At 38.3% G+C, this 17,749-nt stretch overlaps 1 protein-coding gene across 8 annotated transcripts in view; it reads left to right on the top strand.

The window, feature by feature from the left end:
• LOC132806371 (protein eva-1 homolog A-like) overlaps window positions 1-16,240 on the top strand; it is a 399,357-nt gene extending 383,117 nt beyond the window's left edge. For 7 of the 8 annotated variants that reach the window (XM_060821240.1, XM_060821244.1, XM_060821237.1 and 4 more), the window contains 3 exons: window positions 844-1,008; window positions 6,828-6,989; window positions 14,622-16,238. In XM_060821240.1, the coding sequence (XP_060677223.1) occupies window positions 844-1,008; window positions 6,828-6,989; window positions 14,622-14,992 (698 nt within the window). In that variant the 3' untranslated portion in view covers window positions 14,993-16,238. Of the gene's footprint in view, window positions 1-843; window positions 1,009-6,827; window positions 6,990-14,621 lie in introns of all 8 variants that reach the window. The other variant, XM_060821245.1, reaches the window with a different exon arrangement.
• Window positions 16,241-17,749: the final 1,509 nt, after the last annotated feature.

The raw sequence follows: 17,749 nt of genomic DNA, 5'->3' as shown, positions 1-17,749 counted from the left end.
AATTTTTAAAATGAAGCAATTAGAAACTTATGCTGTCATACAGCCTCCTGATTTCTATTTGCCCTGCAGTGTGAACTTGGACAGGAAGTGCCAGACGATTTGATCACTTTATGGCAACAAACGGAGCTTAATGCTGAACTCATTTGAAATGCACATGTACTATGTTCAGCAGATGTCACCAGATAATGATTGGGGTAATATGTAAGATTAATGTCAATACTTAAATTGTAGTAGTCCAACTCCTTTTAATAAGTTAACAAACATACACACTTATAAATAATTATTTTCGACTGGAAACTTTGACAATTCAACAAGTTGCCATAATCTGACTTCAAACGTAAAATAGAAATTGTCGCTGTCTGAAATAGCAGATTAATACTCAATGTATTGATTTAATATTCCATTGTCTGCTTTTTAAAACAAGGCATTAATTGTTTTAAAATCAATTTGTTATATGCTGTATGAAGTACATCAGATGGTCAAATGCTCAGAAGTTAAGTGTTCATCTGCTTTAATTAACAACGGTAATTTCCAGTCTCAGAAGTTCCACTGAATCCTAATGCAAATTCAAGTCAAGAATGAATGTCGTTTTCTTATACATGAAAATTGTTGAGGTAGTCTGGTTGGGTTAAGTCAGTTGTTTGTCTGAATGATACTGTTACTGTGTTTAGGAAATCACATGTTTCTGAGAATGTTAGGATGCATAACATAAAATGATAGTCATATTTGATTTCTGGTTTTAATTAAGTTATTTAGACTTACAAATGGATATTGTTTCCATGTGATCAATTTCTGTGAGCATTAATTGTGACTCAATACAATGCTATTTACTTTGTCTTACAGTTCCAAAGAAACTGCTGGGTGAAACCAACTCTAAACCAACTCATTACAAAGGGATTCACCATCCCAATTTTTCACCACACCCTAAACCGTATGATCCTAACATTATAGGTGATGGTGTCTTCTCCCATGATGTGCTACCCTTTATAACAGAAGTGTCTTTACCAGGTAAGTCATTTTCCATTATTTTATAAGGAAATGTTAATCGATGACCTCTGGAAAGCTGCCAATTTAATCTATTTCAAAAAGATGCTTTTTGTTGATTTTTTTGTCACTGCAAAAGCTTATTAGTCCAGAGGCCCATGCGGGGTAAGAGTTTCAGGTCTGGTGACAGGGAAGTGGAAGTTGCTGTATTGGGGTGTGTATTGGGTCAAAGGTGTAGATGAGGTATTGGAGCAGGGTTTGGGATTTGTAAGGGGTCTTGAAGAGATGTAGTTGAAAGTGGGTGAGATTAGATATGGGGTGGGTTGTTCTATTGAATGGTTAGCCAGAAGTTAGACTCGGTATTTAATAATGATTCTAATTCTTCCTGAATAACCAATTACTTAACTGCTACAAGATCAGACAAATACTGTGATTTAAATGGATACCATTTTGTCCTTTCAGAATCATTTGTAATAGAGTCAATTTTCATGAAGGAAATCTGTGCCTATATCATCTGTTGCTACAATTGAATTGAAAAAGATGAATGCAGGGCACCCTATCCACAAATATTGGGTCAGAGGTTTCCATGAAATTGCAATCTCATGCAGATTGCCACTCTGCTCTTTTTGTTTACAAAGTGCTCAATATTTCTGATAGATTCTCATCAGAGTGCCTTCAGAAATACAGAGTCTTAATTTCATTCTGACAGGTCTAACATTGTATAGAACAGCTGGGGAAGGCAAACCACACACCCTTTCGCAATAGTAAGTGGCTATGTTCTGTAATTTAAATGTCCAATAACACAGTCACTTTGACAGCTATGAGGAAAGAGTTTTGTGTAAAAGGGTGTCAACAAAAACAGAAATGTTAGGTATGTTAGGTGTCAACAAAAACAGAAATTGCTGGAAATGCTCAGCAGGTCTGGCAGTATGTGGAGAGAAATCAGTTAACATTTTGGATCCAGTGATCCTTCTTTAGAACTCTCAGAAAGTCAGATGTTAGTTAAGTAAAATGTGGGTAAGTTGGTTTGCCAGGGAACAATGGGCATATATGTCTTGAAGTGTTTTGCACAGGTCACTGAAAATGCGATATATTGGGTTAGATTAGACTAGATTCCCTACAGCGTGGAAACAGGTCCTTCGGCCCAACAAGTCCATACTGACCCTCCGAAGCCCTAAACGTTGATTTTGCTGCTCCTCGGATGCTGCCTGAACTGCTGTGCTCTTCCAGCACTGCTAATCCAAAATCTGGTTTCCAGCATCTGCAGTCATTGTTTTTACGTCCGAAGAGTAATCCACCCCCCCTGTGACTAATGCACTATGGGCAATTTAACATGGCCAATTCAGCGGACTTGCACATCTTTGGACTGTGGGAGGAAACCGCAGCACCCGGAGGAAGCCCATGCTGACACAGGGAGATTGTGCAAACTCCATCCAGACAGTCGCTCGAGGCTGGAATCGAACCTGGGACCTTGGTGCTGTGCTAACCACTGAGCCACCGTGCCGCTGTCTGGTCTAAGAGAGGATGGGGGCTATCAGATCCAACGGCAGGGTAGGTGGTGGGGTGGGGGAGAATACTGGGTCTAGTAGTGGGGAATGGGTATGTCCATAAGATTCCTGGGATGGGGTAGGTGTGAAAGCTCTGGTAACAGGAAAGGGGGCTGCCGAGTCCAGGTGTTAGGGGATGTGTCATTCCAAGGGGGAGATGAGGTGTTGGGTCAGGGTGTGAGAACTGTAAGTGGTCTCAGGTGTAGATGGGAGCATATGAGATTAGATTGGGTTTGGGATGTTCAGTTGAATGCTTAATCAGAAGTTAGACTAGGCATTTAATAACATTTCTAACTTCCGGAGTAACTGTTACTTAACTGCAGCAAATCCCTCTGAAACACGCATTTAAATGGATACTATTGGCGACTTCAAGCTAAGTGAAATTGCCCAGCAGAGTTGTAGAGTAATAGAGATCTTAAATTTCTTAAGTAGTTCCTTTGGCGTTCACTATAATGGGGATTCGCAGGATCCATGTGTGCAAGTCTCAAATACACGACAGAAACTATTTTCTGGCCATTGAAAATCTAATGTCTTTTTATTTTCATCAATCAAGAAGTTTCACATCTAGTGCGCACTTTCGCTATTGGTGCAGCTGTTTAGAAAAAAAGTATCAAACTCAATCCCAGTTATTTGGGAGAGGCTGCAATGTTCAAACAAAACTTTAATGGAAACATTAAAATGATTATCTGAAGATAATTCAGTATTTCACATAGTCAGTGACATAATGTGTATTTTATTTGAACAAGACAATACAAATTTCAACTATTGAGAAAAGAACAAAAGGTTGAATATTAAAGAAGAACACATAGAACAAAGAGGAGATGGCACAGAAGACTGGATTCCTCCCAGCCATTTCATTCAGCCATGTTTGATTATCAAACACAATGCATTCATAATATGGTTGTACATGCTCTTCTCACCTGGTACCTTGTATACCATTTTACAGTGTGGAGGCACTCGGATTTCTCATTTGGCCTCCATCGCTATTTCACGCATGGCGAGGGGAGGTCTATGCCACTTGCATAGCCCAATAACCGTTGTTGTCAGGCACGAAGGGAATCGGGCTCTCATTTGTGCACAGAACACTCCAAAATAATACTTCCCCCTTAACTTTTTCCTGTAGCTTCTTAAACGAAATCCCCCTGACCCCAATTAACTTCTCACTATTGGCCAGGCCTGCCAATACGCTAAACTTACCTTGGAACTGGCTCCTTAACCTTCACTTCTTTACGGACGGCCAAGAACTCCAGCATTGGCCACCACTTGAATCTGACATTGCTGCGAATACAGAGCGGTCGCCAATCAGATTGGAATCATAAACATTAATAGAGTGAAAGAGTTGAAAGTCAGAACATGTGCAGAGATATAACATATGGCAATAGATATGTAGTTTTGTGTGCACACATACGTGTTCAAAATAAATGTACTTTTTGGCTGACGTAGGAATCGGAGGATAATTGTGATTATGTAAGATCTAATTGGGACACCATATTGAAGTCATAAATTCTATTCCTATTTTGATGTAACTTTGATTAAATACTCATATTTACAGTTAATAGAATTATTAGGTGTTTGGCAAGTGGAGTTAGATAGGTCATATGATGGATGAGTGGCTGACAAAACTGAAGCTGGTATTCTATTGTGCAACTATTATCATGCAGTGTATGAAGTGTACAAAGGCAGCTTCCATTGCAAGAGTTCACAGAGGAATGTATGATGGAAAGGTTGACAGGATATAGATGCAGATATATGATCTTAAATTTATAAATAGATAACCAGACATCACCGCAGCTTTCAAAGTATGCATTATTATTAACATTTTGAACATTGTTCATAATCCGTATGTGTCTCTGTCACATATTTTTCACACAACATTCTTGAAGATAGTGCATGGATTTGTTTGCAATCTCCAAAAATTAGATTTTGTTTCTCTCTCTCTAAGCAAGTTACTAACATATAGGTCTCCACAAACATTGTTGTTTGCTATCAAATTTCACCTCAGAATATTTTATTATCTGTAATTGGTGGCTTAACTACCTTATCACAAAGTTTGGCAGTACTCTCTCGATCTACCATTCTGTGCCTTCTTTATGACTATCTAGACTCTTATCCAACCTCATCTATATGGCAGACAGTGCTGAAGTATTAATGTTACTGGACTAACAATCCAGATCTGAAAATGTGTTGCTGGAAAAGGGCAGCAGGTCAGGCAGCATCCAAGGAACAGGTAATTCGACGTTTCGGGCATAAGCCCTTCATCAGGAATGAGGAAAGTATTTTCCAGCATCTGCAGACCTCACTTTCTCCTTAACAATCCAGATCCCCAGGCTTAACAGTGTAATCACTACACTACTCAGGAGAATTCATAAAAATGTTTTTAACCTAGTGACAGGTTTTACCTAATCACTGTCCATTGTTCCAAAAACCCATCAGGATTAGTAGTGTCCTTTCAGGAGTCTGGCATCCTTACCTGGTCTCGTCTAAGTGTGACTCTAGACCCACAGCAATTTGGTTGACTCCTAATTGCCTCTGTAAGTTGGGAGGTTCATGATCCTGTGAGTGAAACAGCAATGGGGTAGTTTTGATTTAGGATAGTGTGTAACTTGGAAGGACACTTGCAGATGTTGGGGCTTCCATGCAGCTTTCTAGGTAGTAAAGGTTGCAGATTTCATAGGTGAACTGCAGGAGGCTTGGTGAGTTATTGCAGTGTATCTTGTAGATGGTAGACACTGCTGCCATTGTGCATTGGTGGAAATAGATTTTTAATGGGAGTGCTAATCAATTGAGCTATTTTGTCCTGGATTGTGTCAAGCTTAGTGACTATTACTGAAACAGCACACAGTTTGTCAAAGCTTTTTGCTTTGCTCTCCAGGACAATTCACAAGAATACCAATGGAAAGGGAGAACAATATTTTTTTTCTCCTGTTTATTTCTTTTTTTTCTTCTTTTCTTTCTTTTTTTCTTTCCCTCTTTCTTTTTTCCATTAACCCCCGCACTACCGCCTAACTGCGGTAGTGCTTATTTTTTCCCCAGTACCCATGGAGTGTGTGTGCAGGTGTGAGACACAGTGAGAGACACAAGGTGCATGAATCTTTATTCAGAGAACAATATTTATACTGCATGAGAAAAAGTGCTGATTGGTTATGAAATTAACTCTGATTAGTAGAGGAAACACCTGCTGAGTGCATGATGAACAACTTTGACAAAATGTCATTTTTCAACTATACTCAAGTTCCTAAGTATTAGATCTGCACTCATTTAGGCAAGTGGAGAGTATTTCATTATTTATTGATGATTATCATACATAGATGGCTATTACTTTTACTGTTCCCTTCAAGATAAAACCCTTTCTCTCAGTTTTACCAAAAGCTTTCATAATTTCAAAGAGTTTTATTTAGTCACACCTCAGCAGTCTAGATTATGTCATTTGATGGCCTTCTGTCCCGAATCTTTCCTGTGCTTGTTATGCACTCAACTGTTGGGAGGTTGGACACGTGGGAAACCCCATTATTCAGAATTTTTGATGCCATCCTAACTAGTGGTCTTGTGCAGACTGGAGAGATCTCTTGGTACCCCTGAGAAACAGCAAATGTGTCTCGGCCTAATGTCTGATCCTTCTGCTAACTCATGCATAGTTACAATAGGAATGAAATAGAAGGACTGGAGATCATTGCCTCCATCGTATCTAATTTTATTTTAAGAACTGAAATGTAGTGAGATTTATTTCAGGTCTTTTGTAACAACCAAGTGAATGGTTTTTAACCACAAACACATTAGGATTTCTTGGTTAACTTGTTTTAAAAGATTTCAAAATTTAACAGCTGGAGGCAAACTGGGAATCTGCAGATAACATCTCAATGCTTCTTTTACAGAAGCATTGGCAAACCTCAGCAAATTTCAATTAAATTATTAACATCCCTTATCTATAACTTGAGAGGAAGTTATATCTTGTCTTGGATAAATATAATAAAAGAGCCTTTGAAGTAGCAATAAAATCCATCAGCTCTGCCTTTTAGTTATGGCAAAGTAGTGAACAATGGTTTAATGTGCCTGGTCTAAAGTCTAGAAAAAGTTAGTATTTTTTACACTGGAATCTCACGTGGTGGATTGCTGCCCAAACATACACCTGCACATCTGTGCTGTCTTTTCCTATATGAGTTGGTTATTGTTTGAAATTTTTTCATTAAGTACATTGTGACTTTATGATTTTCACATGAATAAGAATGTTTTGTAACATTGTCTTGAACACTACGTACTATATAATACTTAACTTGAGACTTTGCTGTATTTATGCAGAAGAAAAGAAGAAAGAAAGATCGGCTTCTGATTACCCAATAGATGCCAAGCCATTACCAGACCCAGTGGATAAGATTGACAAACAACTTGTTGAAACACGGGGCATTCGGACAGAGATGGCATTATTAAGCAACCTTTTGGAAACCTATTCTTACATCATAGGTAGGTCAATAATTCCATTTTGTTTTATTACTTAGTGTAAAAAATAATATGGTGGTGGAAAAAAAATTCCTTAAAGAGTATTCTATATAATAATGAAGAAAATGCAAGCAGTATTAAGAAAGTAGAGCTTAATATTTGAAATCTTAGGGTGTAGGTTTGCTCACTGAGCTGTAGGTTTGATATTCAGACATTTCATTACCTGGCTAGGTAACATCATCAGTGGCAACCTCCAAGTAAAGCGAAACTGTTGTCTCCTGCTTTCTATTTATATCTTTCTCCTGGATGGGGTTCCCGGGGTTTGTGGTGATGTCATTTCCTGTTCGTTTTCTGAGGGGTTGATAGATGGCATTTAGATCTATGTGTTTGTTTATGGCGTTGTGGTTGGAGTGCCAGGCCTCTAGGAATTCTCTGGCATGTCTTTGCTTAGCCTGTCCCAGGATAGATGTGTTGTCCCAGTCGAAATGGTGGTTTCTTTCATCCATGTGTAGGGGTATGAGGGAGAGGGGGTCGTGTCTTTTTGTGGCTAGCTGGTGTTCATGTATCCTGGTGGCTAACTTTCTTCCTTTTTGTCCTAAGTAGTGTTTGTGGCAGTCCTTGCATGGAATTTTATAGATGACGTGGTTTTGTCCATGGGTTGTACTGGGTCTTTTAAGTTTGTTAATTTTTGTTTGAGAGTGTTGGTGGGTTTGTGTGCTACTAGGATTCTGAGGGGTCTCAATAGTCTGGCTGTCATTTCTAAAACTTCTTTGATATATGGTAAAGTGGTTAGGGTTTCTGGCTGCGTTTGGTCTGCTTGTAGTGGTTTGTTCTTGAGGAATCTGCGCACTGCGTTTTTTGAGTATCCGTTCTTCTTGAATACGTCGTTTAGGTGGTTCTCCTCTGTTTTTCGAAGTTCGTCATGCCAGAGAATTCCTAGAGGCCTGGCACTCCAACCACAACGCCATAAACAAGCACATAGATCTAGATGCCATCTATCAACCCCTCAGAAAACGAACAGGAAATGACATCATCACAAACTCCAGGAACCCCATCCAGGAGAAAGATATAATTAGAAAGCAGGAGACGACAGCTTCGCTTCACTTGGAGGTCGCCACTGATGATGTTACCTAGCCAGGTGATGAAACGTCTGGATGTCAAACCTACAGCTCAGCGAGCAAACCTACACCCTAAACCTCAACCTGAGCTACAAACCTTCATAAACCTTGCGAATTTGAAATCTTGGTCAGTAAAAGGATTCTACGAAAATTTTCAATGAGGAGGGAGATGTAGAAAGGTAAAGGCATGGAAGGCATTGTAGAGATTCAGCTTTATGTCAACTGACAGTTTTGCTGTCAGTGGTAACACCAGCCAATGAGATTGGAAGAAATCGGAGCTGTTATGGTCAAGGCAGTGTATGGCTGAATTTATATCTTTTTTGTGTGTCTCTGTGTGTGTGTGAACATGAGTCCGGTGAGGACCACTTAGGAAACCAACATGCTCTGTCTGAATGATTCCTAAGAGATGGTTGATCAGCTATTTAAACCAGGTATTTTCTGAAATGTTAGGATGGCATGTTCAAATAAGATATCAGGCAAATGTTTTAGGATCCCTTAGAGAAATTGGGTTGCCCTGAATAGAGAAAATACTGAATTGCACCAGTCAGGTTTTCTAGGTATCAAAATGGCCTTGCAAGTAGCTGCAACTGAAACGATGGTCTTATAAGAAGTTTAAAAATAAGTCAGAAAGAATTGAACATTCACATTCAGAATCAGATATCTTGAGTAAACAAAAAATATTTGAATCTGAAGTATATGTAACAGATTTTACTGATGGACAATAGTGATCAATTATTTTAATTTCTGTATATTTCTCTCTCTCTGAAGAACTATTGAAAATCATACACTTTATAAATCATATTTTGCCAATACTTCAATGTGTCTTCCATGACTGACAGTACTGGGAGTCCCAAACAATCATGGTCCCTCCCTTGTCCGGACTAAAGACTATCCCACCCCCTTACAGGCAGCAGTGCATTTCTGCATAGGAAGCTGCCACATGCTGCAGGGGTTAGACTGACATTTCCTTTTGCTGTACAACAAGACACCCATGTCCTCAGACAGATCCCTATAGCCAAGCATGGCCAGCAGACTATACGTCTGTTCAAAAGAACACATCACTGTAACAGTACTGATAATCTTTGGCTCTAGCTGATTTGCTAGCACACTAAGGCAGATATGCAAGCATGAAAGTATGCTGTAAGTGTGCAAGTGCTAAGAGAACAAACAAGCACCCTGAGAAACAGCCTGATCGAATCCCTGAGCCAAATGCCTGTTTCTGTGTGGAAAGTGTCCTGCTGTAGCTTTTCACTGCCAAATACTGATGCACCTTGCAATTCAAGTCGTGCTTACTGAATGGTTTGCAGATGAAGCATAATGGTTATAAGACAAAAGCTGGATGTCAATATCTGTGGTGCCTATGGATCGTGCCCTGAGGTGTCGTTTGTTTCTAGATCAGATCAGAGCCAGTGGCAAGCTGAAGTATTGCTACATACATTGGTTTTCATATTGAAATTTTTCGATATCTAGATTGTTTAGCACATTTAGTAAGAGAGGAAGTAGAATATTAATGAGATAAGTTGGGCTGCTTACAAGACATTTCACAAGCATTTTGTTTTCAAAAGAATGTGCCATTGTTCTTGGAGTGTTAATTAACACTGAAGTTAGTGTAGATTGGATGAATGGTCATAGAAGGGCCATGAGTTTTCGTGGAGAATATGAAGGGTCACTGGGGTCTTGAGTGCCATGATTTGAAATGGAGAATGGTGTGGGTTGAGTTGGTATGTGTACATGAAGGTGGCAAGGGAATTGGAGGGAGGGGGATTGAATAATAGAACGTGCAGCATGAGGGTTGGAGGTCTGAAAATGTAATTAAGTATATGGGACAGAGGACAGCATTTTAACAAGCCCACCTCAGCATGACATTTCCAATCTGCTTTTAGGGGCAGCAGATCTGACCCTATCCTCCTCACCCAGCATGAACATTGTTTGTGAATGTGTTTTATGCCAAGACGGGTCTACTGAATAAGTAAATGTCCCAACTTGGACTACCAACCCTATAGCAAAAATATGGATGTTAATGCTATCTTATGCTAAACACTACCAGGCTTATGGAGCATTTCCATAATTTTCTATTTTTATTCGGTTTTGTGGGAAAATTGGCTGTAAGAGGCTTGTCTACTTAAGAGAACCATTAAAGCTTTGGGAATTATAGCTCTGGAAATATTGAAGAAAATACAAATGCAGTATTATTTACCCTGGTACCTGTGGTTAAGGGGATGAATGTTCAGAAATCAAGGAAAGCTGCTTCTGATGGAAGCAGAGATTTTGGGGCTGGTTTATGGTCCCTTTATTCATTCATGGGACAAGGGCATCACTGGCCAGGCAACATTTATTGCCCGTTCCTAATTCAAATTTCAGTTAAGAATCAACCACATTGCTGTGGGTCTGGAGTCACATTTAGGCCAAACCAGTTTCCTTCCCTAAAGGACATTAGGGAAACCTGATAGGTTTTTCTTGACAATCGACTGTGGTTTCATGGTCATTATTAAACTCCTCATTCCAGATTTTTAAAAAAAATTGCAAGTGTATTCCACCATCTGTCATAGCAGGATTTGAACCTGGGTTCCTAGAACATTACCTATATCTCTGGATTAAAAGTGATAGTACCACTAAACCATCACCTCTTCCTGCTTGTACTGCCTGTAAACTGTTTTTGATTATTTTGCCTATGATATAATAAGGTTATAAGTTAATGTTGGGGCATGGGGAACTGTCACAACAATTTTTTTATTGATGTTTTTTGCTGGAGTATGTTGAGAATGGTTTTGATTAAAAGTAAAATGACAATGAAAAAGTAAATTGACAAAATTTTGCATGTAAAAGCACAGCAGGTCAGGCAGCATCCAAGGAGCAGGAGAATCAACGTTTCGGGCATAAGCTTGAAGAAGGGCTTATGCCTGAAACGTCGATTCTCCTGCTCCTTGGATGCTGCCTGACCTGCTGCGCTTTTCCAGCAACATATTTTTCAGCTCTGATCTCCAGCCTCTGCAGTCCTCACTTTCTCCAAGTAAAATTTTACATGTGACTGTAACTTGCTGAAACTGATTCTTGAAAACAAATGATGGCTATAGCATAGGCGCCAAACATATTAAATGTAATGAGGATTTTAATTTGCATTTAAAATTATTGTAATGTTAGCAGTGAAGAATAGACTGCCAATGTGCAGAATACACCAATTGTGCAAAAGCTGCAATAACATCAGACTGCTGTTAGCCTGGGGTCCTTCAGGGTGATCTGAGTCAATTTCAAATCTGCACATCCAGTGGAAAAGGTACAGACAGGTGGTGAGGATGTTGCACTGCATTCCTGCCTGTCAAAACCTTTCCCCTCTGCCCCCATCCCCCTGCTCTATCATTTCAGCTCAGATCACAGTTCTTTTGTTCCCTCAGTCAGGTGGAGACCTACTTTCCATTCAAAAGTCATAATAACTAAAACACTTGGGAGGCCTGCAGGGGGCCAGACATTACAGCAAGACCTGGAGGTTCACAGCAAGGAGGCATAAGACTGGATAGTCGACAGTGTGCTCAGCATGTAATAGTATTTTAACAAGTGGATGTTGGCTATAACAGTGCCTGGATTTTTCAGTCATCAGTGGAGACTCTGCTCCCTTGAACAATCAATAAGAAACAAAAAAAATTGAACATAGCTTGTCTAACTAGTTCATATTTACTAAGATAGTGAATACACAATCTATAAAAATTCCTAACTGAACTAAACTTAAGTAGCACTTTGTATTTTGGTGCTGATGTGTTACAAAAACCTTCAGAATATATTTTATACAAAAGCATTGCTTAATATAGTACAGATATGTCCATCTGCAAGCAGTAGTTAATAATTAAATATTCTGTTTTGTCAAGCTGCATGCCTTGTGGAATTGTAAACTGATTATATCTAACCATATGTTAGTGGATATTTATTAGTATTATAGTTTTTTTTCCTTTCTCCGAAGTCAATCTTGGAAATATAACTTAGAAATAAAAGATAGGTAACTACAGATTGATTTCCTATTTTGAATAATTGTCTGATGGCAGGGTATCCACAGAAAAAAAAATCACACAGACTTTTGGATATTGTGCACGGTTTTGGGCCCATATTTCAGGAAGGATGTACTGGCCCGAGATTATGTTCAGAGGAGGCTCATGGGAATGGTTCCAGGAATGAAAAGCTTAATGTATGAGGAACGTTTGAGGACTCTGGGTCTATACTCGATGCAGTTTAAAAGGATGAGGGGCTATCTGATTGAATGGTCTGGACAGAGTGGATGTTGGTAAGATGTTTCCATTGGTAGGAGAGACTAGGACCTGAGGGCACATATTTAGAGTAAAGGGAAGACCTCTTAGAATGGAAATAAGGAGAAATGTCTTCAGCCAGAGTGTGTACTGCAATGAACTTCTGTTCCTATATTTCATCGTCTTGTGGTAATCTCACAAGTTGTTTTGCAGACCTGAAAGTTTGTTAGTAGTTCTTTTTATTCCAACAGATATGTTTTTGGAGCATGTCATTCAGTAGTCATGAAAAGAAATATTGAAGTTTTAATTTATTTTTCAGCATAAGTAAAGCTGGCAAAAAAGATGAAGTCTGAAATATGCATTAAGAGTCACTTAAAGTTAATGTTTATTTTTAGCCAATACTTCATTAGAAGATGTTGTTCCTTTTACTGCTGCTCAGCTTTGAATAGTAAGAGTACAGATAAAAACAGTGGGTGGAAAGCTGTAAATGCCCTCCCACTGGCATCTGACCTCTTCCATGTCCATGCATTAACCAGGCCCTTTAATCAATTTCAAATGGTAACTGAATGAAAGCAAACCTATTGGAGAATTTGCAAATAGCTGGGCTAACCAGTCTGTACATCATAAAATTTTCCTGGGTTTGATCTGTAGCTTCAGCAAGAAAAGCATGTAATGTAAGTGAAACAAATTTGAACTTAAAATGTCTGCACACAGAAAATACTGTGTGCATTTAATTAAATATGTTCAATTATATTTCCTTACATATGAACTTTGTTGTACCTTTTAATATAAAGTAAATGAATATGCTTCCTGAGTTTACATTTCTGTCTTGTGATACTTAAGGATCATGTTGGCTACAAGCTATAGAATAAATTTAGGTTCAAGCAGTTAAAGTTTAACAAGGCAGCATGGCAAGACACTTGGCTACAAAGAGGAGAATTTCATTTTGATTGATGAATTTTACATGTGTTAAATATTAACTACTATAAATAATGAAACTGAAGTTTATCTGTAGAAACCAACCCTATCACTTAGGTTACCATTGATTTAAATGAAAGGATAATTTGAAAATACTCGTAACAACAGTGAGTCAATAAATTTGTCAACAAGAGTGACAGCATAGGCTTCAGTGAACGGCCAAATAAGTAAAAGTTTTATCTGACCAATAACTTGAAGGGTACATAAGCCTTTTGGCAAACATGGAAGGGTTGGCGCCAATTGCAGCTCACAATTAAGAAGGATAGACGACTTTTGAACCGTTAAGAAGTTATTACTTTTTTGTATTAAGTGGTGGAATTTGTATTATGCCATTGAAAATGATAGGAATTCCTGAGCTGCTTGAATTAGGTCAGAATGGATGGGGGCTCAGGGAGAATGGAGGGTGGAATTTTAATGAACATTTAAAATGAAAGAATTTAAAGATACACTCTTTAACAATTATTTTGAAGACCATCAGCAGCTGAAATAGTTTTTATTTCTAGGTTGTTATCAATTGGAGGACATTTTAATAAAAATATTTACAAGTCATTTGGGAGTACTAGAAACATTTCAGTCATAACTTTAGCAGAAACAGATATAACTATAGAAGATAAAAAAGGAAGAATGTGATCTGATCTGCCATCGATAGTTGGGCTTTTAATCCTTAGAGTATTTAATACTGATGAGCTGATATTTATATTGGTTCTCATAGTATAAGAACTAGATGTAGTCCCGAAAGATTCAATCTATTTTTAATGCAGTTCCTGGTATCTGCATTTTTACTATAATTTCAAGTATTGCTGTGTCTGGGAAAGTACTGAGCAATTTGGTTCCAACCCATTGCAAGTTTTTCTCAGCTTGTAATGCTGCAAATGGCCCCAATATGTTGGAGACTGAGCCCTTTCTTCCATCAGGTCACACACTATTATGCAGTAGTGATATCATAAGCATATCTATTAAAGTTATTTTGTAAATTAGCTTGATCCATAACATGAAACAGAACATACATGTAAATATATACATTGGTGACGTGAATAATGCACTTTCATTGTTGTCTGTTGTGAAGTGAGGGGCTGGACTGCAAATGCTGGAGAGTCAGGGTCAAAATGTATGGTGCTACAAAAGCACAGCAAGTCAGGTAGCAACTGAGGAGCAGGAGAGTCGCTGTTTTGGACATCATTCCTAATGAAGGACTATATGTCCTTCTGGTCAACTGAATAAGAAAATTTGTATGGGGTCCATGAATGCTGCAGGAAAGAAAGGTGGGTTGTGATATGTTTCTAAATGAAACAATTGAATGACATAAATCAATTCTGTTTCCTTTACAGACAATCCTGAGAAAACTGCTTTGTATTTTGTTTCTGGTGTGTGCATTGGACTGATTTTAACCCTGTGTGCTCTGGTTATGCGGATATCCTGCCGAACAGATTTTAAGAAATCAGGGGTAAAGAATGCAGGTGATGAGGATAGTAATGATGATGATGATGACAGTGATGATGATAACTCTGACACTACCTCTGATCTATCTGCAAGACGACATCGCCGCTTTGAGAGAACTTTAAATATGAATGTTTTTACCTCTGCTGAAGAATTGGAACGAGCACAGAGATTGGAAGAGAGAGAACGGATAATTCGAGAGATTTGGATGAATGGCCAGCCAGATATTCCTGCCACTAGAAGTTTGAACCGCTATTACTAATGTGTTATCTGGATTCAAAATGATGATATGGTAATGGTTTGAAAGACATAATGGTGCTTTCGGCATCCACCAGCTGTATGTGACTTGAGCTATAGTTATCCTCAGCTTTGGTGCATCTCTAGATAATACCCAGAGTAAAGAACTTTAATTTCATCAAGCATTTGAAAGAACTTCTCCAAGTATTAAAATCAATTTGTTCTCCTTAATATCTGAAGAATGAATTGTTCCCATATTCACTGAATAATCTCATCCTTAATTCATTAAGGAATTTACTTTTATTTAACAAATTTGTAGATCTATTCTCCAGTGGCAAAACTGAACTGGTGCCTCAGGGATAAAATCCTGTTATTCTATTTGTCTAAGTTTAATTGAGAGTTCTCATATTTTTCAGGATGCATCATTGATTATATACAACATTTGAGGGAAATGAAATGCCTCCGAGGTTAACTGGTGCTTTTAAGGGAAAAACTCATGAATGTGCCTTTGCCTTTCCAACTTGTTTATTGTGATAATTGGAAAGTACTGCAGCCAACATTTATCATATTGACAAGATCAGGATGCATGAATGTAATGTACCAAAGCTTGTTTGAACAAAACCAAAACATTATTTTCTCTTGGATAACGATTTACAAATGAAATAAAAATAAATTAATTCTGAATGTTATTATTCTTCTTGGATCTCAGTACTGAGATAGTTGGGACCCTTGACCAGATGCTGAAAAATAATCAAGTCAGTTTGCCCACTTTTCTTAACATCTGCTTAAGTTTCTCTTTAGTCCCATGTTATGAATGAGGCAATTAAAAAGAAATACTGCATATGTTAAATGTCTTAAAAATGCTCAAGAAATTAAACTGCTTTTCTACTTCAGATGCTGACTTGGTGCGTATTTCTAATATTTTCTATTAGTGATATCAGTCACACTGATACTTCAGTTTACCCAATGAAGTATTGTAAACCAATTTATGCTCAGCTTTTTTGACATGCAGGAGAACTGAGTATACTGTCATGCAGTTTAATTTTATTTGTTACTGCTGTAGATAAGAAATTAGGAAAATCTATTTCATCTAATTGTGACTAGAATTTTTTTGACATTCCATTAAAGATTGTGATGGGTTAACTAGGTTGATATATTCAGAAACTTAAACCACAACATCATGACAAAATACTTGATATTTTACTATGTAAAAATGTTGTAATTTTAAAACACAAAAGAACACTATTAAAGCTATGAAAGAGCAAATATTTTCCACCTTATGAGCACCTGTATGTTTTTGTAATAAATTCACTGTTGAAACACTTGGTGCTGTTGTTAAAGTTAGTTTGTTGCCACAACTCTGGAATATATAAAAGTGTGGTATCTGACACTCAAATCAAACCTTTGGCTCAGTGGTCACTTCCTTCTTCTGATTCAAGGTGAGATATTTAAACTTTACCTCAAACATATATCAGTAACTGATGCATTAAGTTATATGCGGAATGCACTGATTTTATATTTGTACTTAGTGATAGGACCAGAAACTGGAACTTAATTAGGCAATGAATTCTTTGAGGGAGCTATCACAGTATGAGAAATGATGTTGGTTTTGCCTCCTGATTCAGGATCAAACAGCAGACAAATGGGTTAAGCTGGAATGATTAGGCCTGTATTTTGGGCCGATGTGTAAACAGAGAATAAGATTTAAGTTGCTGATGGGTGTTAGGTATAGGCACACACTTGAGTCTAAATGCAATGTTTCTTGCTTGCTCTCTGCAAGAAAATTACAAATGTCTTAAATATGATTTTATGGTCCAGTTTTTAGAAGTATATAATTGGTTTTGTTTGAGGAGCAGTGTGACTTAGCTGTTTTTCATTTTCCATTCACACCTCATTACTTTAATAGAATCTTAGAATCACAGCATTGCAGAAAGAGGCCATTCAGTCCTTGAGTCTGTACTGATCCTCTAAAGAGCATCCCATGCAGATCCCAAACCTAAACCCCCAACCAAATGATATCCCTGTAACCCTGTATTTACCATGGCCAATCAACCTAACTTGCACATCCCTGAATTACAACTATCTCCTGTAGCTAATCCACCTAACCTGCACATCTTTGTCCATGAGAAGAAACCAGAGCACCCGGTGGAAATCCATGAAGACATGTGCAATCACCACACAGACAGTGACCCAAGGCTGGAATAAAACCTGGTTTCCTAACACAATGAGGCAGCAGTGCTAATCATTGAGCCACCATTCCTTTTGTTATCAGTTTTGTGAAGTTTTCCACAGGGTTTATCTCTGTGATCTCTAGTATGTTTTCTCATTAAGTCTGTACCACTACTACACTCACTGTCTTGTGCTCAGCAGTAGTAGACGTGCTTGCCACTGCTTTGTCCGCATTTCCCATTGCCAGTATTATATTTCGAACCTAGCTAGGCCAGCCGGCCTCACTTACTCGCCTCTAGTGCCCGCCACTATGTTTGTGGTGAGAAGGAGTTAGGGCTAAAAGAGCCTTCAATTAAATTGAGAAAAGCTGGGTCAGGCAGCCAGTCCCCAACAATGCTGGAGCAGTCATTGTTGTCAAACAGATCTTCATTGCACCTTAAGTAATTATTGCATTTGGTTTTATTGGATAATTTCCCCACATGCCAGCTGACACACTCAACATATGCAAAATGCCAGCACATTTGAAGCAAGCCCTCAATTGGTAAACTAGTGGCTCATTTAGGCTCCTACCTGTTGGTCAATGTTTCCATACCGATGTGATGTGGCACCAGAA

The sequence above is a fragment of the Hemiscyllium ocellatum genome, chromosome 3, assembly GCF_020745735.1.
Source record: "Hemiscyllium ocellatum isolate sHemOce1 chromosome 3, sHemOce1.pat.X.cur, whole genome shotgun sequence".
Lineage (NCBI taxonomy): Eukaryota > Metazoa > Chordata > Chondrichthyes > Orectolobiformes > Hemiscylliidae > Hemiscyllium > Hemiscyllium ocellatum.
The sequence above is the reverse complement of the archived record's forward strand: the minus strand, read 5'-3'. Positions and strand labels throughout refer to the sequence as shown.